The sequence below is a fragment of the Xyrauchen texanus genome, chromosome 10, assembly GCF_025860055.1.
Source record: "Xyrauchen texanus isolate HMW12.3.18 chromosome 10, RBS_HiC_50CHRs, whole genome shotgun sequence".
NCBI lineage: Eukaryota > Metazoa > Chordata > Actinopteri > Cypriniformes > Catostomidae > Xyrauchen > Xyrauchen texanus.
Window position 1 is genome coordinate 25,969,150 of NC_068285.1, and position 23,979 is coordinate 25,993,128.

General features: G+C 36.1%; 1 protein-coding gene across 2 annotated transcripts in view; it reads right to left on the reverse strand.

The window, feature by feature from the left end:
- Window positions 1–1,303: 1,303 nt before the first annotated feature.
- LOC127650331 (zinc finger MYM-type protein 4-like) overlaps window positions 1,304–23,979 on the reverse strand; it is a 33,897-nt gene continuing 11,221 nt past the window's right edge. For both annotated transcript variants that reach the window (XM_052135678.1, XM_052135676.1), the window contains 26 exons: window positions 21,742–21,987; window positions 20,970–21,025; window positions 20,719–20,865; window positions 19,854–19,926; window positions 19,150–19,381; window positions 18,802–18,931; window positions 18,240–18,446; window positions 17,997–18,147; window positions 16,379–16,494; window positions 16,029–16,271; window positions 12,548–12,698; window positions 12,272–12,447; window positions 11,958–12,126; window positions 10,738–10,866; window positions 10,586–10,623; window positions 9,898–10,030; window positions 7,988–8,097; window positions 7,624–7,795; window positions 7,322–7,531; window positions 7,063–7,172; window positions 6,086–6,224; window positions 5,701–5,852; window positions 5,472–5,586; window positions 5,161–5,388; window positions 4,962–5,085; window positions 1,304–2,404 (listed from right to left, as the gene is read on the reverse strand). In XM_052135678.1, coding sequence (XP_051991638.1) covers window positions 2,197–2,404; window positions 4,962–5,085; window positions 5,161–5,388; window positions 5,472–5,586; window positions 5,701–5,852; window positions 6,086–6,224; window positions 7,063–7,172; window positions 7,322–7,531; window positions 7,624–7,795; window positions 7,988–8,097; window positions 9,898–10,030; window positions 10,586–10,623; window positions 10,738–10,866; window positions 11,958–12,126; window positions 12,272–12,447; window positions 12,548–12,698; window positions 16,029–16,271; window positions 16,379–16,494; window positions 17,997–18,147; window positions 18,240–18,446; window positions 18,802–18,931; window positions 19,150–19,381; window positions 19,854–19,926; window positions 20,719–20,865; window positions 20,970–21,025; window positions 21,742–21,987 — 3,965 coding nt within the window. In that variant the 3' untranslated portion in view covers window positions 1,304–2,196. The remainder of the gene's footprint in view (window positions 2,405–4,961; window positions 5,086–5,160; window positions 5,389–5,471; window positions 5,587–5,700; window positions 5,853–6,085; window positions 6,225–7,062; window positions 7,173–7,321; window positions 7,532–7,623; window positions 7,796–7,987; window positions 8,098–9,897; window positions 10,031–10,585; window positions 10,624–10,737; window positions 10,867–11,957; window positions 12,127–12,271; window positions 12,448–12,547; window positions 12,699–16,028; window positions 16,272–16,378; window positions 16,495–17,996; window positions 18,148–18,239; window positions 18,447–18,801; window positions 18,932–19,149; window positions 19,382–19,853; window positions 19,927–20,718; window positions 20,866–20,969; window positions 21,026–21,741; window positions 21,988–23,979) is intronic.

Consider the following 23,979-nt stretch of genomic DNA (forward strand, 5'->3'; position numbering starts at 1 on the left):
TAAAATGCATAAAGCAACATCATGAATAAAGCAATATCACATTTACAATCCGGCTGTTGGACCCATGAATCAGCACGGCCGTAAACATGAATTTACATCCCTTATTGAGCTGCTTCCGATGTCAACTGTGCCACCATCAGGGAACAGGGAAACTGTTCAACATGAATAAACTGACTAATTCTACAGCCAAGCTGCTGATCCTCAGTGTGCTTTTCAAGATAGCATGCTAGTACATTAAGAATTAATGCTGCTTGCTATTTGAAATATAATAATATTCTATATGTTGTGTACCTCTTGGAAATCTAGAATGGATTCATCTCCTGCTATTATTTAAAGTTGTAATACCCTTTAAGGCCCATGTGGTCTGCACAAAAGGTTGCCACCTGAATGTAAATTAAAATCATGCCAAATAAGTCTAAGTTTATGCCATTTAGTTCTGATTGACAGTTTGGTAAGTAACGTACATTGCATAATTGCTTGCAGCTGTATTATAATACTGGACTATAATCAATTAGTGTGGATGCATCAAGCATTTCTATTTAAAATGCAAATGAAATATTTTTGTAACATATAGCTCTTGAAAAAATTTATTTAAAAGAAGTATAGTTTGAAATACTAAAGATGTAAGACTGACAGATTGATTCCTGGTCTTTATCCATTAAAAAAATAATTATAGAATTTCTCAATTCTGTGAGATGACATTCCATCTCTGATCTAGCATGGTTGCTTATGACAAACTTTGACACTCAATATAAGAGCAATAGTTTTGTATTTAACATTTTTATCTTTCCAAACTGTGACAACTGTTTGCCATTGCATATCATTGCTCTGTAGTAATATTGATTTTTAATTTCCCTTTGTGGCTTTTACTTTTTTTGGGTTTGTTGTTAAAGTTAGGCTCATTTACAGTCGCTGCATGCAAAATGTCATCCTGTTGATCACAATTACATTCTTCAATAATGAGCACAAAATGTTAGCTTTTTTGAGAACTATGCTTCTGGAATATTCAGCTACATTGCCCTGTCTCTGAAACCACTTTATCTACAAATAAATTAGGATCTGGATATTCAACCACATTTACCTGTCTCTGAAGCATCCTTTAATCGCAGATATTTCTTCATTTATTTAAATATCACAAGAATCTGTACAGGGACTTCTTCCGTTTGGAGCTTAATTTACTACCGGTGTCTGACAAATTCAGTTACAGCACTGAAAAGAACTCTGAGTGCAACTTTTTTCCTCACAGGGCAGTGAGAACCAGAAATAACAAAAATACATAAAAGATTTTTTATTTTATTTTGTGTCTGCGCTGCTAACTTTGAACATAAAATGCAGGTCAATTTGACCCGCAAACATCATCGTTGAATAGAAATTGTGAACAGTCTTTTCAAAACATATCGGTGTCCACAATATGCATGCACATACATGACCGTAAATGAGGGTCTGAAAATTAGGGTTAAGAAAAATATAGGTTAAGTGTTTCAGGCTGGCCAAAATTTAAAACGTAACAACACAATTTACATAAAAGGAGGGTTAAGACATTAAAGCATAATTTTCTGTAAAGCTGCTTTGAAACGTTGTACATTGTGAAAATCACTACACAATAAAAAAATTACTTGACATTGTTTCCAAACAGCCTTCTGACTACAACCCATCTGTTATTGATCAAAACATAGTCCCACCCCTAACTCACACCATTGTTAGTCATTCAAAACAAATAAACAGATACATTTTAACACTAAAGATAAACATCGTTTACGGTTTTCAACAAAACTAACCTACAAATGGGTTATTTATAGTTGTATCTGCTTATTAAGCTGGGATAGGAGAAAGTATTTTAACACTAAAAAAAGTTAACTTCAGCTTTAACATCTTTTTATAGAATGATGCTGCCAAAGTCTTGTGTAGATCAGTATAATACAAAGATGGTGACTTATAATGCTAGTAAAGACACTGCACAAAGACTTGCATTGTGCTCTAATCCTAGTCCATACATTCTCACATTCCTTTCAAAAACCTTTGAAATTACATTTTCAAATGTATTTATTTCATATACCCGAACACTTGGGATTTTTTTTTTTATAACGACCAAAAGGTATAATTTAGGCTCTCTCAGATTTGTGGTATTTAACAGAGATTTCTTCTGGGTGATTCTGAGATGCATCCATTATTTTAAGAGTCATTTGTGCACTGGTCTCAGTCAGAGTCACTATAAGAATCAGTCTCATTGGGTGATTTGGCTTCCTCCAGATACAGCTCTTTGACTGTAAGGATGCGTGTAAGCAAGCTGTCCAGAGCATCGTCACTCAGAGAGGTGGATGAGAACCATGTGGGGCTGCTCGGTACGCAGGATCGTTCAGGACTCAGGTAGAACAGGTTCTCATGTTGTCTCACACTGGGTAAGCTGGAAGGATGACAGGCAGTATGAAACATTTGATGGCTGATTATAGGCCATTAAATCAAGAGAATGAGCCTCATTTAATAAACATATACTACACTTCAAAGTGTGAAATTAGTAGGGCATTTTGTTCTTGAAGGATATTGATGCTTCTGTTCACCAAGGATGCCTTAAATTGCAGGGCTCAATATTACAGGGTTTTTTGTCTGCTGGCCCAGTCGGGCCAGTAGTTCAGATTTTGACTTACCAAGCCAACATTTTCACTGGCCCTACCACAAAAAGAGATACTATAACAACAGTGCATTTTTTGTGTATATATGTGCTAAGAATAATATTTATACATTTTATTAAATGCTATGTTTTCTTAATAAAATAGCTTTGCTGGGAAATAAATAGCATGCAATTTAGCTCATTCTTACTGATACTATGAGTAGTTCAGCAAAAACTCACATTTTAGCCAGCTAGATACTCTAATTATCTTGGTGAAAAGTTTGAATCTGCAGAATTTGCAACGTTTAATATATCAAAGAATTAAATTGAGTTTGCATTGGCATAAACGCATTTAGAAGATAATCAAAAGCTACATTTAGCGACAACGCAGTACCGGCATGATTGGGCAACTGACTGTTCCATCAACTGCCCTGAAACCTTCTCACAATGGTCCTGGACCAGCGGGCCATCCTTATTTTTGAACCCTGACCTGAACAAAAGTACTGCCAAAATATTATAAATATTGCAAATTATCATCACAGCTGGAATTGTTTAATTACTCATGATGGCAAAAGCCCATTTTCAGCAGTTATTACTATGAGTGTCATGCAATCCTTATGAAATTAATCTAATATGCTAATTTGGTCCTCAAGGAACATTTCTTATTATTAGAACAGTTGAGAATGTTGGTTACCTACTTGAAGTTACTTTACACTTGCAAGTTTATTTTTAGATTTAAAAATGACAAAGGTAAAACTTCTACAAATTCATCAGTCTATTGTTCTTTTGAGAGATGAAGTGCATGATGCTAGTCCATGCACTACTGTCTTGAAAGAAAAAAGCAGACTGGATCTAACCAGGACAGAGAGAGAAGTAGATGACTCAGATGCACAACAAGACGACAAGTACATACACATGATAAAATTCGTGATTTTTCTTCATTTAGAGCCAAAAAGAAATTTGAACAGCTAAGCAACGGTATAGTGTTTGCGAACATTGACACCAGCCATGCCGCTGTGATCGGGGAGCATTTCATGTAAAATCTGAACTAATATGACATTAAAATGTATTATCATGCCTCATTCATGGAGTGGTGGTGGCATAGTGGGCTAAAGTACTGAACTAGTAAGCAGAAGGTTGTCGGTTTGATCCCCACAGCCACCACTATTGTGTCCTTGAGCTGCAGCGGGGATTGTCCCTGTAATAAGTGCACTGTAAGTCGCTTTGGATAAAAGCGTCTGCCAAATGCATAAATGTAAATGTCATTCTATGAGTACAATTTACACAGGATCAGTAAAGGAAGCTGTATTAACAACTTGATGATATAGTAATACAGTTGAATTCAGAAGTTTACATATATAATTACATAATTCCTGACATTTAATCATAGAAAACATTCCCTGTCTTGGGTCAGTTAGGATCACTACTTTATTTTAAGAAAGTAAAATGTCAGAATAATAGGAGAGAAAATTATTTATTTCAGCTTTTATTTCTTTCATCACATTCCCAGTGGGTCAGAAGTTTACATAAACTTTGTTAGCTTTTGGTAGCATTGCCTTTAAATTGTTTAACTTGGGTCAAACATTTTGGGTACAATACACAATAAGTTGCTGGAATTGTGGCCCATTCCTCCAGATAGAACTGGTGTAACAGAGTCAGGTTTGTAGGGCTCCTTGCTCGCACACACTTTCCAGCTCTCCCTAAAAATGATCTATCGGATATCCAACACCTCTGTGCGGCTGTGGCTCAGGTGGTAGAGCTGGTTAGCGGTTGGATTCCCGGCCCACCTGACTCCACATGCCAAAGTGTCCTTGGGTGTGTTAATGGGTCACAGTGTAAAGTGTTTTGGAACTGCCAAGGTTAAAAAAAAAAAAAAAAAAAAAGCACTATATATGTGCAGACCATTTACCTTGACTTTGTTGTCCTTAAGCCATTTTGCCAAGACTTTTTAGGTATGCTTGGGGTAATTGATATATTTAAAATATATCCACAGGTACACCCCCAATTCAGTACACCTCCTATCAGAAGCTGATTAGCTAATTGTCTAAAGGCTTGACATAATTTTCAGGATTTTTCCAAGCTGTTAACTTCTGACCCACTGGAATTGTGATATAGCCAATTAAAAGTGAAACAATCTGTAAACAACAGTTTGAAAAATTACTGGTGTCATGCACAAAGTAGATGTCCTAAACAACTTGCCAAAACTATAGTTTGCTAATATTAAATCTGTGGAGTGGTTAAAAAATTTGTTTTAATGACTAGTATGGAAACTTCTGACTTCAATTGTATATAATGGCCACAATGCAAACATAACTGGAATCTCTAGGACATGAATTACAAATCGCTGACTTACCATTTAGAGAGATAGAACTCATACAGTCTGACAGGACAGTGGAGGGGGTTCTTGGAATTCTCTTTTATCTTTAGCACCTTTTTCTTGTCATCTCCCTTCTTCCTCTTCTTTGAAGGGCCAGTGTCTAAATTGGACAAAACAACTAGTATCTAGAATCACAGTTAAAAAGAACACTTTGTAAGTACAAGTATGCACTTACCAGTCCTTGTGTCTTCTACAGGAGGGTAGAAACGCAAGTAGGCCACTTTATGAACAGAGTAGCGTTTGACATTGCCGAAAGAGAGGCGGCGGTGCTGTTCCGCTGTCTTGAAATTGAAGAACTTGGTGAAGAAATAAATTAGCGTGTTCAGCAGAACGCTGGGTGAGAACGCCCCCAGCTGCTTACAGTCCCACAGGTACTTCTCCTCAACGCGAGAATGAACATAACCTGCAGAAACACGCAGTTACTTGAAGAATAACAACCTATTCAAGTTTTTTCAGATATTCTGTTCCTGAAATTACCGTACTCACCACTGGGCAAAATAGTTGGTTTCCACCCCTTGAGTATATTGGTCATATCCTGGCAAAATGTACTGTACAAGTTGTCTACAAAAATGTTCTCCATCCGATTATCCTGAAACAGGTGCTGCACACATGGAAAACAAGGACCAAATGAGAAACAAAAAGCTTACAACACAAAAAAGACATGACCAGCAAAATTAAGAAACACAAATTAGTAACTGTGTAATTTTTGCTTTACCTGTTGGATGTCTAAGCAGAGATAAAAGATGCTATCAGGACTGTATTTCTCTCCATTGGGTCGACGAACCTCTGAGATGAACTTGCTGAGGCCAAAGCTGAGCTCAGCAGGGCTACATTTCAACAAGTCTTCCTTGAGTTTCAAACTTCGTGCTATGAGAATGATGAAGAGGAAAAGAGTTTAAATGTCATGCTGACTTTGTTTCCCTACAAACAAGCTTATTTTTAAATAACATAATCAGGAGCCTTTGTAGTCATTCATTTATTTTCATAAAGGGAACCATGTCAAGTACTGTTTGAGAATGAAATATATGATATTTGTTTTTATTATATATTGTAGAACTTTCTTTTGGGGTGACAAGCTAGATAAAAACCAAATGACTCACAACCACATTTAGGAGTCTCCATATTGGGTTGGGCGTTTCTCCAACATACCCAGTCCTTCCAGGCACTGACACCATGCTTTGGTCTGTAGAGGTTAGCAATGGTTTTTGAATCTGATGTAGCTGCCACTGTTCCTGCACACTTAAGGATCCACAAAAATATGTGCAATTATCACATATCTGGTTTCACAATGATAATTGGAATAAAGTCTGGGTCAAATCAGCCACAAAGGATAGTGCTACGTTTAGAGATTTAAAAAGCTGTTTTAGCATTTAAATGTGGTATTCTAAAGGAATATTCTGGATTCAATACAAGTTTAACTCAACTGACAGCATGTGGCATAATGCTGATCACCACAAAAAGGAATTTTGACTTGCCTCCAAAAAAAGTTACAGCGAAGCACTCTAAATGGAAGTAAATGGGGGCCAATTTTTGAATGTTAAAATACTAACCTTTTCAAAAGTAAAACCACAAGACAAACAATAAGCATGTAAACATGATTTCAGTGTGATAAAATCACTTACCAACCTTTACGGAGTAAAGTTACAGCCAATTTTACAACTTAGTTGCCATGACGATGTTGTGTCAACAACAAAACCCTAAAATGACTGTAAAATTACATTTTAAACAACTTTACAGATAAAAAAAAAAATACATGAATTTTAAGAGAGGAATTAAATTAAGTGTTTTTATAAAATAATAAGCTTCAAATCTCTGCTTTTAAACCCTCCAAAAATGGGCTACGCTGTAACCTGGATTTTTGCATTTTTGTTTTAAGAAAAAGAGGGATGACTCTAAATGTTTTTGTGGTAATCAATACAAATGCTATTGTTTGAGCTTAACTTGTATAGAACCCAGAATTTTCCTTTAAGTTACTGGAGGTCTGAATAGTATGAATTCATGTTATCAAGTAAACATTCTAGTTGGGGAGTTTTGACATTTTGGTGGTCAGAAATCATTCTGCTTTAGAAGTTCATACCCGCCGCTTTTCAGTGCTGCTGTTACGGCCTCTCTTGATGGTTCTCTGCTTAACAGAATGTGTTTTCTTCTGCTCCTGTTTTGTTTGTTGGTTTAAAAGTCCAGTACCCTCTGAAATTTGAAAAGGTAAATGTGCGTTTATTCAATATTTCAATATTCTTTTTATTGAAAGAATGCCAATAAAAGCTAATCTACAACTTAAAATCCCATCATGTGCTGTCTCTTAATCATAGTGGGACTGGGGTTCAGACAGCTCTTACCGACTGGGATATCAGCCTTTGAGTCAATCTGTGGCTTTTCTGCTGAAGTGGAGAAGGGGATTGGTGTGGTAGATTTGGATGCAAGAGCCTTCTCAGGTTCTGGGGTTTGATCTTGATTGCATGTCTGGGCAAATGAGGCAGAGTCCTCCCAGCTTTGTTTGCGGGATAGTTCTACTAATTCCAGGTTCTCCATCGACTTACCAGCCTGGTCTGAGTAACAAAACAAGATGCTTTAAAGATGCACACCATCCAAAAAGATTAAAAAGTCTTACCATCAAACCTTTGAATTTTCTATTATTTACCATTAAAGGTGATGTGTTTCTCCTTCTCTGCATCCTCAGCCACCATCTCAGCCATCAAAATGAGGTCAGCCTCCACAGGGTCATCAGGGATCTTCTCTTTGATTTCCTGAATGGTCTCAACAATGCGCTCAGCGCTGTCTAGTGTAGTGGGGAAGAACAAGGGCACTGGTACCTACACAGAGACAGAGCCACATTTACTAAACATCATGATAAGACAACAAAACTACATTGAGCTGGCAGGGGTATACTCATCTACTTTTAACATGGTTAGAAGTTTTCAGGTTTAAATACAAACCTAGCAGAATTCAAAGAATCACAGTAAGGATGAGGAAGGGTAGAGAGAACAGAGGAAGGAGAGATGTACCGGAAGCGGTATCCCCACAGACTGTGGAATGTATTGCGAGTAGAGATGCATTGGAACTGGTATATAGACTGGAACAGGCACAGGCAGAACGATCACTTTAGGAGTTTTATCTGCAGGACAAAGATAAGATACAGCAGTGTCAGCACAACAGCAGGGCTCTGGAAATAAAAATCCCATTCATTTTCTACACAGAGGATATTATTTTTAATGATAATCAACTAATCTTAAAAGAGAGAACTACTGTCATCTCTTAGGTTGTTTAGCAATTATATAAACTTCCAAAAACAGAATTGTATTTAATAGCAGAAAGTGTAGTAATTATATATTTTCAAAAATTATATGAAAAATTATAATTGTTATTTTACTAACCCAACTAATGACTCGTCGGCGCTTTATCAGTAGGTTGCACGACATGAAGCATTTTTTATTTTTTTAGCTTTCACTTAAGAAGAGTTGTGCACTTTTTATTTTAACATCTCTCTTTATATAAATAATATTTTCCACTTAAAAACTATAATTTCGTTATTTTACTCACTGATGAGCAAAAGGTCGAGGCAGAAATGACCATGTACCTGCAGGAAATGGCCATTGATGGGGAAGAAGACCCGCTGACTTGCTGGAAAACGAACGACAAAAGGTTTCCGTTCATGGCAAGATTAGCACGGAAATATCTGTGCATATGTGCTACCAGTACTCCATCAGAGCGGGTCTTCAGCACAGCGGGTAGTGTAGTTACTCCAATCCGCAGCTTATTAAAACCAGATAAAGTGAATATGTTGGTATTTCTAGCCAGAAACATCGAAATTTAAACATGGTCTGTGGTGAAAGATATTAGACTTCTGTACGCATTTTTCGCCATCCGTTGCGGAGCTATTCGACTTTGCATATTATTTTTTAAACGTTCATTTGTGTAGTTCATATGACCACTTTACAATATTTCAATAACATAATTTATTTTGTAGCCTGTGCTGAAGTTAATTGTGCTGCTAATTATAAGTGAAATGTTAATGCTGAGTTTCGGTCTGAGTGTTGTTCCCGTTTTCTTGTTCTTTATTTGTTGTTCTTCTATGTTTTAATAAATGTGTGTTATTCATATTCAACTTGTTTCTTTCATTTGATTTGACATTATGGATTTATGGCCAAGGAAATTTTTCTTTAAAAGTATTAACCAGACAAAAGTTATTTGACGTTCGCTGGTCTGGGTTTATCTTAAACTGCCGCTTCAGTGTACAAAGTGACAATGAGCAAGATTTTCTGAGACACTACAACTACTAATAATTAATTAATAAAGGCTATTTTCTTGTAGCCTACAACATAAAATATTTTAATCTAAATGTACAGTGTAAGACATGTAAAAAAAAGACAAGCAGCTAACAATGTCAAGATCAATATTTGTGTAGCCTGCCTGACACGGTATTTTCACAGACTAACACGTCACGTCTCTGGCATATACTACAGTATTTAAAATAGCATATATGCATTAGTTATATTCTCAATTTAATTTACAGAGCAATCCCTGCAAAGTTTTTAGGTTAACTATAGAAGAGACTAGGATTAGTGAGTCACACTAGCAAGACTCGCAAAAGGGGGCGTGGCATCACGATGGTGGCTCTACATCGTGATGTTGGTCAGCCATCACGATGGACGATGATATCGTCCATCGGCACAACCCTAATGCAGAGTCAGCTATAAGTAAGTCATTTGTAGTTTGAATTCACCTAAAGGTTTAACACTGTGGCTGTGTTTTGAGCAGCCTGTTAAGCCAAACCCAGCAACAGTCTCTTCCTGAAATTACACTGTTGGTTGAGCCAATGTGTTTGTTTGACCAATGGAAGATATAATTTTCTAGAATCTGTTCACTATTGTCCACAATAACCACAAGAAGTGTGTGCAGTAGAGCTTGTTCATACCAATTTGTATCTCAGCATCACAGGTATTGGGTTTGCAGGAAGTGGCTTTGTTCTTGCTTTTGCTCTTTGATTTATTTGAGGCCTTGTTCTTTAGGACTTGGGAATCTTTCCTAGTGCGTTTCGGTGATCTGTCCTAAAAAAAAACATCAACAAATCCATTCACATGGTCTGCAAACATGCAATATCTAAAAATTAAATAAATACAATTGGTCAGTCTGAATCCAGACCAGAGCCATAAGACTTTATGGATCTATGAACAAAACAATAGCTGGTTTCTTAATGAAAAGAAAAATGTAACATTTCAATGTTTTAGAAAGTGGGTGTAAATAGTGTTCCTTCAACAATGGGCACATTCTTACTTTAACAAATACACTTAAGACACACTTTCACTAGTTTATTTAATTTGTCTAGTAACTGAATGAATAAACTGATTTTTCATATTTCATAAGAAATTATGTTCTCTATAGACTATTATATTTTTTAACAATTCATATTGTGAAGGGATTTTCAAGACTGAAAGTCTGGGTCTGGGACAAGGGTAAACAAAATCTTATAAATAAAAGGCATTTCAAAAATAGATGACAAAAGGCATGTTATACATTTCCAACATTGTTAAATGGTCAAATAAAAATCAACCCATGAGATATAAAAGTTCTGAAAAGTTCAAGAAACATTTGTGAAAACTCACATCTTCTGTAACTTCTACAGTAACAGATGGAACAGAGCCTGAGGAAACAAATGGTTTAATTAGAGGGATTTGAGCAAGAATAAAACAATGCATCTCAGACTTTAACCACAAACATTATGTGAAATTGTTCAGTTCAAAAAGTGTTAAGACACCTTTCAGATCTGTGTTTCCTGAGCCATCTGGCTGTCCACTGGATGCACTTGAGAGCGAGACAACTTTGGCAATGACCGGAGTGGCCTCATTAGTACCTTGAGTAATTGCAGAGGATGCTGGGGTCCCACCTGTGGATACAGTGACATCATAAGGCATCAGATTAAGGAAGATGCTTAGGGAGCCAGTGGCTCCAAAAATAAAACTTTTAAAGTCAAATATTTTAGTCACCAATTTAGATAATTTCTAAAAATCAACACACAAAAGTTACCACCGAACACAAATGATAAGATTTTAAATTGTCATAAATGCAAGAAAATTAAGAATGTGTAATAACTAGGGCTGTCAATCAAGTAAAAATTTTAATCAAATGAATTACATGGTGTCCCGATTAATTAAATCGCGATTAATCGCATTTACAAATATTTGCTGAGAAAGACCCTCATATAAAAATAATTCAATATATAATGATGAAATAATGATACATTGTTATCGTTAAACATTTAAAAATTATATATATTTATATATATAAAAAAATAATTGATAATTAAAATGCATTACATTCTTGTGGCAGAAGCGTTAATCATTGATAAAACAATATAAAAGCGGTTTTATAATACAATGTATTGTTTACTACCATATTATTGAACATAAGACAATCATTGGCATACAGTTCACAGCAATCCATTTCACAATTGAATTTGTCAATCAGTTGGAGATTTATTATGAGGAATTGTTTAAGAGCCCGTCAATGTACACCTGCATCAGACATGCTTGTGTAGCATCTCGTGTGCGTCACATCATAAACATAACATTTTTAGGTAACTGTGTCAAGTTAAATATAGTATAATACTTGGAACACATCTTGAGATCCTTTAGTTCGGATTTGTGCTCCAAATGTTTTGAAAGCAAGAACATAATTCATGTCTGATGGGTTGATTTCTTCACTGTATAAACTGTGTGTTGCCAATACAGCTAAAGTTTCACTTACTACCCTCTGGAGTAAACAGGTGGTACTACAAGCTTGCATTTCTCAGGAAGGAATCTTCCTTATTACGGTCCGGGGACGGTTAATTGCATAATTTGTTTTGAACGCGTTATTATTTATCAAATTAATTGCTCTAAATTAACGCGTTAAATCGACAGCCCTAGTAATAACCCAAGTCACAGTCCAGTACAGACCAAAACAGATGGATAAAGACAGATCTCTAAGAGGACATACTCTGTGAAGGCAGAGATTTGCCTGCAGCTTTGATGACTGCTCCAGTGATGCCCTGCAGACTACAGAAGAACATGAGGCACCGCAAGCTGCAGAAATGCTTAATTTCATCCAGCCATTTCACAGACTCAGTCAACTTCTTGGCCTGCCTGCACATTCCGCACTTTACTTCCTGTGGAGAACAGAGCAGCAAGAACTGTTGTTAGTTGAAATTATGTCTTCACGAAATGTTGCAGGAGAAAGGTACTTAGATAAGGCCATTAAACTGCACAGTGTTGTTTAACACAAACATGAAAAACAAATGGATGAAATATTACCTGATGGATCAATGATGTGTACTTTGTCAAGCATTCGCTCCCACAAAACTCTTCCAGCTTGTTACTGAAGATACCAGTCACAAGAGTCTTAGAGCTGCCGTTACAGTAGAGGCAGCTGCGACAGTGTTTTTTCCCCCAGCGCTCGGTCAAGTTCTGCTCATAGAGTAACTTGCATTCTTAACAGGAAGGAATAAACAAGCAAACACAAGATCAAATAAACAATGAATCAAAGTAACTTAAAAGAGAGAAGAAAAAAAATATTATCCAAGCACTTACTCTCTTCGCAGAAAAACAAGTCAGTGTGGTTTATTCTTTTCACAATTTTCACAACTTTAGTGAGCTTGCAGTATTCACAGAGAGCGTTGATTTTGTTAATCTTTCTGAACTCCACGACACAAGTGTCGCCACAGAAAGCATACATTTTTCTCTGAAAGATTAGATAAAATACACAACATTAGGTCAAATGTCTGTTTAGCAATAATAATCCATCCATCCATCGTCAACCGCTTATCCTGTGTACAGGGTCGCGGGGGGCTGGAGCCTATCCCAGCTAACATTGGGCGAAAGGCAGGGGACACCCTGAGCAATAATAATAATTGATAATATTCTGGTGCCCCACAGACAAGCTCTTAAAAACAATTTCTCTTCTGACGAGAAGTTAGGAGCACACTGAATTCGTACAAAAAGCAGAAAAAACAAGTCTTAAGCTTTAGCATATTTTGTGTGAATGGCGTAGAAACCAATATAATCTGGACAATAACTTTATGAGAAATAATCACTATATTTTAAGTGTTCCCTTTTGAAGGTCTGGGCGAGGAACATATGGACATATCCTGTAGGTCTTGTTTATTGGTGGCCTTTCAGGGAGGACACTACTGATCTTCAGGTATTTTAAAGATCATCCACACAGACAGAACTTTGGGTTAAGGTTCTGAAGAGCTATGCTACACAATCAACATCAATAAAGTATTTTCCCCACAATCACTTGGTTTTGGCAAGCCACCTGATATTTGGTCGGCCAAATAGAAGATCTAACACAAAAAAAAGAAAAAGAAATACATTCACACTGGATACCACTAGTAGTGCAGAAATTACATCAGTGCTGGGTAGTAACAAGTTACATTTACATGAGTAACATTGAGGAAAATTTACTTTTAGATTAGGTTTAAAAGTGGGTATTTTTACTCTCAATTAAATTTCGAATTATTTTTTAAAAACCTTTACTTCTTTTCAATGTGTGGCGTTACTGTCGTTACATTACAGGGTTTAATTTGAATTAATGTGTAATGTATTGAGAGATTATTAAATGGGACTTTTTCGAGAGCGGAAGTTCACAGCTGTATGCGCTGAGCCGGTATCACAGATCACAGTTGCAGCATCAAACTCTTCAAAGTGAAATTCTTTCTTCGCTCCACACAGTGAAAAAAAACATTAGTTTCGTCATGCAATGCCTTCATTTAACACCAAGACAAGCTGATATTTCAAGATTAAAGTCACAGCTCCAAATTCAAGCCGCATGCTGAGGTAAATTTTGGCTCAATTCTAACGTGGACTTATCTGTGTAATGAGATGGTCATTTTCAGGGTGATTCTGTAACTGGGCTCTTATGACATCAGTTTTGAAGTGTACATTTTTAAATCAGTGCAGCAATATATTAATGTGCTTTGTCCCACATGTCATAAAGCAGTATTTATGCATTTACTCCGTGCCCTCGCGGGGGTACTGGAAACTATTGCAGCTACTTCATGCGGAAGGAAGCAGTAAATTTCTATCTTGGACATCTTCCCCATGGTGGATCGTGGGAAAATAAATGTCATCAAGTGTACTTGTAATGTACACTTGAAATTAGAGTGCATTATGGGTAAGAATGAGTGAACGAGTGGCTCACTCAGAATTCAGACACTCCTACAAAATAGCGAAAACTCGAAATAGTGCACTATATAGTGGATAGGAGGCGGTTTCAGACACAGTGAGTATTCCACGACCGGAGTTGGTGCCTCACGTAGGTTGTGTACTCTGCATTTAGAGAGCGGCGGTACTGCTGTACAGAACGAATGATCACACTTACGCCACTGAAAACTGTAACTACACTGAAATAAGAATCCACAAAAGGACTTTAAAAGCTATGATATAGCAAAAGGCGGCATTATATTTCAGCATTATTTATAAAGTTCTTCAGGGACATTTTCATGTTTTCACTGTAATAATTACTAGAAATGTTTCCAAACCTCTCTTCTTATTGACAAATTCATCCAGATGACAATATTCCTTAAAGGGTTAGTTCACCCAAAAATTTCAATTCTCATTATTTACTCACCCTCATGCAACCCCAGATGTGTATGACTTTCTTTCTTCTGCTGAACTTAAATTAAGATTTTTAGAAGAATTTCTCAGCTCTGTAGGTCGATACAATGAAAGTGAATGTGTGGCAAGGCAACATTTTAAAGCTAAACAAACAAACATAAATCAGCATAAAAATAATCCATTTGACACTAGTGGTTAAATCAGTCTCTTCAGAAGTGAAGCAATATGTGAGGATGAGAAACAGAGAAACAGATCACTTTCACATTCTTCTTGTGTTTTTGGTGATTCACATTCTTCTCTGCATATCGCCCCCTGCTGTCTAGCAAAAAATTACAAATATTGATCTGTTTCTCACCCACACCTAAAATATCACTTAAGAAATTGATTAAACCACTGGAGTCTTATGGATTACTTTTATACTGCCTTTATTTGCTTTTTGGAGCATCAAAATGTTGGCCAACAGAGCTAAATTAATCTTTTAAAAAGTTCTGCAAAAGAAAGGAAGTCATACACATCTGGGATGGCATGAGGGTGAAATGACGAGAGAATTTTCATTTTTGGGTAAACCATCTCTTTAAAGTGATAGCTCAAGCATAATGTAATATTCTGTCATCATTTCTCTACCCTCATGTTGTTCCAAACCAGTGTGAGGCTTTGTATTATGTGGAACACAAAATATGTTAGACAGAATGTTAGGGACTGACAGTCTCGCTCACCATTCACTTTCAATATATTTTATATATATATATATATATATATATATATATATATATTTGCATTTCACTGAACATTCACTGAATATCTCCTTATTGTGTTGCATGGATGAAAGAAAATCATATGGGTTTGGAACAACATGATGGTGAATGATGAATTTCCATTAATAATAATAATAATAATTCTATAATACATGTTCAATGTGTATTATGTAATGGAGTATAGGGGAGTAAATGTAATGTCATTTGTGAAAGTAATGAGTTACTCACTACTTGAGTACCCTTTTAATTGGATACTATCTTACTCTTACTCAAGTAATTATTTATGTTAGTACTTTTACTTCTACTTAAGTAATTATGTTTTTGAAGTAATTGTACTTTTACTTGTAGTATTTGACAAGTATTACAATGTTAAACAAAAAGAGACAAAGGTCTCTGACCAAAATGTTGAGCAATTTTATTAAGATTCTAAAGCGTGACTTTTATTTTATTTGTATATACATAATGTAAAACATTTAAAAGTATTAATGCATTTAAAATGTAAGGTAATGGTGACTATTGTCTATATGGAATTCACGTTTTGAGCAGATTTTCAAGACTACGTTATAAATCAAGAACAAAGGATGTGTATTTATGGAAGGAAAAAATAACATTTTAAAAACTATTCTTGCAACACTCATTACAAAAGCTTTTTTGCTTTTCATTGATTTGTGGCTGTCTACACCGGTGAACAACTGTACCTGAAACTCCAGTAGCTCTGGCTTGTGGAAGAACAATTGCAGACATTGACAACAGGGAAGCTTGGTGACTGTTTGCCCCTGACCACTGGGAGCGGCGGGCTTTGTTGATAAGCTGGATTCTGCGAGAGCAGGTTTGGGGGCAGCAGGTGGTTTGGGGGCAACAGTTTTTGGAGTAGTTATATTCTTGCTTGTAGAAGTTACCTTATTTGCCTCTTTTTTAGATTTTGTCTTATTGATGGATTCCTAAATGAAAGCAAAACAAAAAGATCTACAGGAAATAATATTCAAATCTATGATTTGCATAATATTTTGAAGGTGAACGATCAGTTCCAGTCAGACATATACGTTACCTGATATGCCAATACACAGGTAAAGGAGCAGAAGTTCTGAACGGTTCCATCAAATATGGCTAGATGGTACTGAGGCACTTGCTTCTGTTTGCAGTTGTTGCATTCCACTGGATCACCTTGTTAGGAAACAGAATGTAGTTCAAGTATACTTTAAATAAAGAGTTGATGGTGTATTAAGCTTGAGTTTGTTTTTACACAAATGGCTTTTTTCACAGGTAAAAAATTTAAATGGGCGGAAAAAAAAAAAAACACCAGTATAGTTGATATTTATGAAATGTTTCATATTTACAATTTTGGATTTTGGAATGACTGTTTAAAACCATGTCAAAGTTTAACTTGATTTACAGGTATGGTGGTCAATACTGAAAACATTAAGGATGCACTGATATCGGTCAAAAACGTGATCCAGTACTCAACTAAAAACAGTACTATGTATACATACAATGTTGCATAAATATTGCCATATCAAGATATAACAGCAGAACAAAATGTGGATGGATTAAAAGTGTAGCACCATAGTGCAATAAAAACATTCATCTATTCCAACAAAATAACGTTGTCTCAATGGTGTGAGTTTGGGGGAGTTTCATGGAATCTGTTTGAAGTCAGTGATAATTGTTTTTAATTGTTGGGTGACACAGAAATTAAACATTTCAGATTTAATACCAGCATAGAGCTGCTGCTGAGCTACAGAAAAGCAAGTGTACCAAGTTTACTTTCCTAGAATCCACGTGAATTGGCTTGTCGGTTTCAATACAAGATAAAAAAAAAAAAAAACTCCACAGACTTTAACACTGCTAAAAAGGAATATTCCGGGTACAATACAAGTTAAGCTCAATCAACAGCATTTGTGGAATAATGTTGATTACCACAAAAATTGAAAAAAAAAAAAAAAGGCACTCTTAATGGAGGTGAATTGGGCCAAAAATCAGAAATGTGAAGCTTATAATTTAATAAAAGCACTAGCATTGGTTCTCCTGTTAATACTCATATATTTGAGCTGTAAAGTTGTTTAAATTGTCATTTTTGCAGTAATTTCAGGATTTGTTGACATTACATCGTCAAGGCAAAGAAGTTGTAAAATTGGTTATAACTTACACAGTAAAGGATAGTGATTTTATCACACTAAAATCATGTTTACACACATAATGTTAAAATACTTTTTCAAAAGTATAGCCACAAGACAAACAATAAGAAATTGGCCCCATTGACTTCCATTGTCACTCGAACCCATATTTTTGCTTTTTAAAGAAAAGGAGAGACAAGTCAAAATTGACTTTTGTCTTAATCAACATTATGCCACAAAACCTGTCGATTGATCTTAACTTGTATTGAACCCGGAATGTTCCTTCAAAGCGTGAGGACACAGTGTTTGCAATATTTGCTCATCTTCACATGCTCGATTTCCATCTACTAGCTCAGCCTACACATTCATGTCAAAACAGAGTCCAATCAATTTGATAAAAACAAAATCATTTGTGTCACACAAAAACAAAATACAGGTATTGGTGATGGCCAAAAAGAAAGCCTCTGTACCTACTTAGTTTCTAAAAATGGCATCCGTGCATCCCTATGATAAAGCTGACTGCGTGTTTTGGAGGATAGAAGGTTATTTTACCGGAGGAGCTGGCAGACTGGCCTTTACTCGCCGTGGCACAAGAATGGGAGCAGAAAAGCTCTCTGATGCCCTCGGAGTTTGGAATGTCCACCATATCTGCAGCCAGACGCACGGCGCGACACATTTTGCAGGTTACAGGTTTAAGATTCTTCTACAAGTCAAAACCAATGAAAGAATTTTGAATAAAAGAAAAATCGACTGATAGCATTATCTGAATTTTATTACTTCTCATTTTACTATTACCTTCTTGTGGGTTTTGAGGCAGTATGGGCTGCAGAACTTCATAACACTACCCTCTATCTGCAGTGTGGGACACCGACTATTGCAGTGCCCACCACAGTTCATGCAGCAGTTCATTGTCAGCTTATTGGAAGAGCGGAACTGGCTGAAACAGTCATCGCTGCACAGCTTATGGACAGTGCCCATCACGTTCACTTCATGACTATGAGTCTATAAGAAATTACAATATATCAGATCTAAAAAAACTAATTTGTGTACAAGCATTTGCTATTGTGGATTGCTGTATAGACTGAATATGCAGCCACAAAACATTATGTAATTTTAGTTCTTTAATTTATCTTGGACAAAGGGATTGTTCATCCAAAAATGAAAATTCTGTCATTATTCACATCCATGTACATCAAGTTGCTCAAAAGTTCTCATTTTATGTCCTGCATAAGAACACTTCATACGGTTTTGGAATGACATTAGGGAGATCAAAATATGACAATTTTCATTTTGGAGTAGCATACATTTAAGAATTAAGTTTCATTCTCTACAAACATTAAAATTCTGCATCACTTACCACACATGCCTTCTGACACATCCTGCACTTTAAGTTAAAATCATCAAGGCATTTCTGACTGCAGAATTGCTTTAAAGTTCCTGCCATGTCCACCCGGGCATTGAACACTTCCTTCAGGCCAAGCATCTCTCTGGAGGGAAAGGTTTTAACAGTTTAGTACAAATTTTACAGGCAGAATTTAGCATAAAACCTGCTTTTGTGTTTTTGATGACAATTAAAAAAAATTGTGCAGCCTTAATTTAAATATCCGTTAAATGATCCGTTTAATGAGCATACTTCAAAATAATGTCTTAAAAATAAGTGCTTTGTTGTTTTTGGAGACAATTTCAGCCAGACTTGTAAGCTTACTTGAGGCAGTAGTGACAGGTTTTCTTTTTGATCACCACAATAGAGGTGCTGCAGAGGCATTGAGGTGAGCAGAAGAGTTTAGAAGAGCCGCTACGCTGGAAAGCTGTCTGTCCTTTCAGCATAACCTTATTACAGCCAGTGCAGACCAGCCCAATTGGCTTCAAGGGGGCCACACCAGGCATGGATTCCTGTGAGACTGATGGTGCCTTTGCGGAAGTGGCTGTTGAAACTCCTGTGGCATGAAGACAATAAAAGAGTGTAATGAATTACTTGAGACCCTTAAAGAAGTTACACAAAAAGCCCTAACAGAAACATTATATTATTGGCTAGGTTTACATGACATGGACAAACCCCTTTAAATTTGTTTATATGCTACTTGCCGTTACTTTGATTAAAAAAAACAATTCTGCTAAACTGTTCAAGGGCACTTATTCCACTATAAATTCCCCATACTCATTAAGCTTTTGAAAAAGTGTTATTACAGAACGATCTGATCTTTTGCCATTACTGCTTGTCACAGACTTTAACTGAAATGAGTGAAATAAAAACAAAGCTTAACAGCACAAGGCTGAAACCAAGTTTAATGATGTTAATTAAGCGACTTGTGGTGAATTGATTGCAGAAATTTGTTCAGAAGAACTACGCCATTAACAGTAAGAGGAATTTCATCCAATGATGCCGTACAAGCACTGTAATGCTCATACCAATAGATGTCGCATTTCCTCCATTAGAGAACCCAGCACGATTCGCGATCTCGTCAGGTGTCAGGTTAACCTCCTGAAAGCATGAACACAATGTTACAAAGATTAAAAAAATAAATAAGAATCATAAATTCAACATCAAATTCATGTAACATACATTCATGTTAGCCTAATCTTATTTAATTTTTTTTTTTCCAAATGCCAGTTTATGTCATATGTTTTGCGTCAAAAAGCATTTCTCAATTTGTTTGAAAATAAGAATTTAGCAAATGTAAACATTAAAAAAAGTATACTTTTTGTATATTGCATCCAGTACATGTTTTTATTTAAAATACACGCTGTTATAAAAAAATGTAAAAAAAGTTATCACCGTACAAATCACAGAAAATTATATATTATCAAACACATAATGTGATTTTTAAATGTTTATAATTATGAGTTGCAAACACGATTGCCGGGAATGCATGATAACATTTTGTTTAAATTGCAATGCAGCATAGACACATAGAAGGTTCTAAAAAGGTTCTAGCCCTTCCACAGGCCCCGAAGTGTTGAGAATGAGTGACGGACGGAATGGGAGAAGGCTCAAGAGGACAGACTAGTTTTTATATTTTTATATTTTTTGTTTGCCATCGGAGAACAGAACATCGCCACAAACAGCCATCTCAGATGATGATGGCTTTATTGTGTGATGTTGAAAAGACTATTTGAGGAGATGCTTCATTGCTTCAGTCCCTCTCTGCTGGTAAACAACAGCATGAATGCAGATAGCACCAGTTTGATCGCACGCTTAAGCCCAGCATAGTGTAATCACATCGTGTGAAGGGGTTAACCCTAAATTGTAAAAAGGAAACACTTAGTAGATCACCTCATCATCCTGAATGTTTCCCACTGGGGTCTGCGGTTCTCTCTTGAATTCATCATCTATTGGTTCATCTTTGACCTTCACAGGTAGATCGTCAGAGGCCAGGACTACTTTTTTGCCAAGTTTTACCACCAACTGTGGTACTGTTTGCTGAATAAAAAATAGTTTTAGAAATGCATTGCTTCATGGATTTACAAAGAAACTCAATGTGTTTGACTGCATTGGTTATGATAAAACAATGATACTATGCTTACCGTTCCAGCAGATGAGTCCTTCTTCCTGTGTTTCACATCTTTAGCCGTCTGTGTTTCTGTTAAATGGGGAACAGTGCACAATTTATTTTTTCAAACAAAGCAAAAGTAAACAGCATGACATGACTTCCATTAACGTTTTTTTTTAAAGATTCAATAATATAAAAATAAATGTTTTAGTTATAGCACAATGCTGAGAATCCAACGCTGACTTGCGTTCACATACTTGCATAAAGTATGTTTTAGGCCTAATGGGGAGGTCAAGCTACATTTCGTGCTCCAATCACTGCTATTCAAATGCATTAGATCAGAAAGAATCATTGCAATTTGTTGCATACAAAAGTTCAAAGCTGTATAAAGTAGGGATGGGCATTTTGGCCATTTTGTCTACACGAGTACTCGCAGAGTACTAAAGGGGCAATTACATGTTCATAACTGTAAGAAAAAATAAATAAAAATAAGCTCCCTCTTTGACAAGTGACATAAAAATCTGTATGACAATCTTGTGGCCAATATAAGACCAAACGTCACACAGAGACATCTTGGCTCAATTAAAACAAAGCATATTTCGAAGCTTACACTTATGTTGCAGGAAGGGGAGCAGATTAAAATAGTTATATATTAATTTATTATTTACAAAAACAGAAGCCCTTCTGCTTGACATCATATCCTGGTCTGTTGCGTTGTCCGAAAAACATTTGCTTGCTCAAAGCCTAGTGTGACAGACCCTTTAGGGCAACGCTTAACTAAAATGAGAATATCAGTTCACACCTACCAGCATAAGCCATCTCATCCATTTCATCCCTCAAATCCTCAACTTTAGTGATCACTAGCTCTTCTGAACACTGGGCTGTGTCCTCCGTGTTAATATCGGTGTCCTCAATCTGATGGCCTTCCATCAGGCACTCTTGAGTGTCTGGTTCCTCTTCATCTGTCTCAGTGGTTTTCTGCTTGCATGAGTACACTGCATCAGAACCTCCAGGAAGACATTCAGTGGAATTCTCACTGGCCATAAGGACACCTGCTTCAAACAGAGTTCAACTATGAACCTTATTCATGCTAACGCCATCTTTGATTATTAATGGGAATGACAAGAACGCTGTGATGGATAGTTTTACAATCTCTTCAACAGCATGAACAGTATAAAGCTGTATAAAGTAGGGATGGGCATTTTGGCCATTTTGTCTACACGAGTACTCGCAGAGTACTAAAAGGGCAATTACATGTTCATAACTGTAAGAAAAAATAAATAAAAATAAGCTCCCTCTTTGACAAGTTTGTGTTTAGTTGTCAGGTAATTGTCACTGGATTTCAAATTAAGTGAAAAGCCACATAATGCATGATCACTATCGATCATCGTTTTCATGATCGATCATTTCTTCCACGTCCGAGTACCCGAGTCCTCATGCCCATCCCTAGTATAAAGCTCCTAGATCACATCTGATTTTCCACAACTCATGTTGTCTGGAGTTATTTGTATACAGAATGTATTTGGACAGATATTTTATCAATGTTTTGTCAGCAGAACGATCCAAAAACACTTTCAACTGCAGTACAGCTCATTGAACAGACTGCAAGTCTATCCCTCACAGCCTCGATGTCATTCCTTCAAATTGTATTTATATACAAATATACTTTATAACATTTATCGAAAAAAGACAAAATGAACAGCAATTAGAACAGACTAATGCTGTTAATTATACAAGGCAGGGATCTTCTAACTTGATAGATAGGATGATATTTTTATTACTGATTTTATTTAACCACAATATTTTCTATATAGAAAATATATTAACATGTAAAAACAATATCACACACGTGCACGTTAGGCCTGCATGTTAATTGTTTGCATGCACAATTTGTACCGTTTACACTGATATGAAGAACAAACGCTAAAACGGTACCGTGTACTCTGAAACCGGCATATCCCTCTGATATATATCAGTACGCAGTTCCGTCTTTTGTTATGGTTGAACAAATATTATTATTGGGTTAGTTCACCCAAAAATATAAATTCTCTTATCTTTTACTCACCCTCAAACCATCCCAGATGCATCATCTTCAGCATAACATATTTGAATAAAAACAGTAGGTCCTTAAAATGCAAGAGGATGGTGATTGTAATTTTTGGGTGAACTATCCCTTTAACAAGTGTTGCACAGCTTATTTAGTATAATTAAATGTTTGTTTTTGATCGAAAACTGACTATAAAGAACAGAAGGGCTATTAAGAGACATTATCAAGACAAAAGGATTGCACAGATCTCATCATAAAACGCACTAGACAGACGAGTCAAAACAACCTGCTTAACTTTGTTTTTAAATTGATCGTTCTTGGGATTGCATGAATGGATATCGAGATCATTCAAATTAATGTCGTAAATAATTACAAAATGTTTATTTTTACTAGGGATGTGCGAGACATGTCGACTAAACGGTTATGATGCTGCTAGTCAACACTGGAACTACTAGTTGGTCACTATTTTTCCCCCAATAAACTGTTCAACATTTTACACATTTATGTTTGGCTTTATATTATTACAAACGTTGTGCTTAAATTACTGTCATGTTAAAGTTACACATTTTAAATATAATTAATACTACACATAAAAAAAAAGACAAGATCTGGATGGAAGATCAGATCGAAACAAAGTTTTGTTTCACCTCAGGCTACGAGTGCTTCTTCCCTCTCTCCAAGTGGACTGTTTCAAGTGCAGGGCAATCAATCACCTCAGGTGTGCCAGATCCTGTCTTTTCAATGTATGCTTTTGATTAAGTAGCCTTGAAAATTACTATTTTAGGCTAGGTATACCGTTTTTTATTTCCAACAATGTGCTAACTGCTTAATGGGTAAAACGTATTTTATTCAGTGTGCACGTCATGTTTAAAACATTTAAGTAACTTTTACTCCGTGAAATCCAATTAGAACCGGCTGGGTTGCTCTATTGGTCCTTCACTGTTCGTACAATTGTTTTCCATAAACATGCCTGTATATGCTAATGTTAATTCATGTT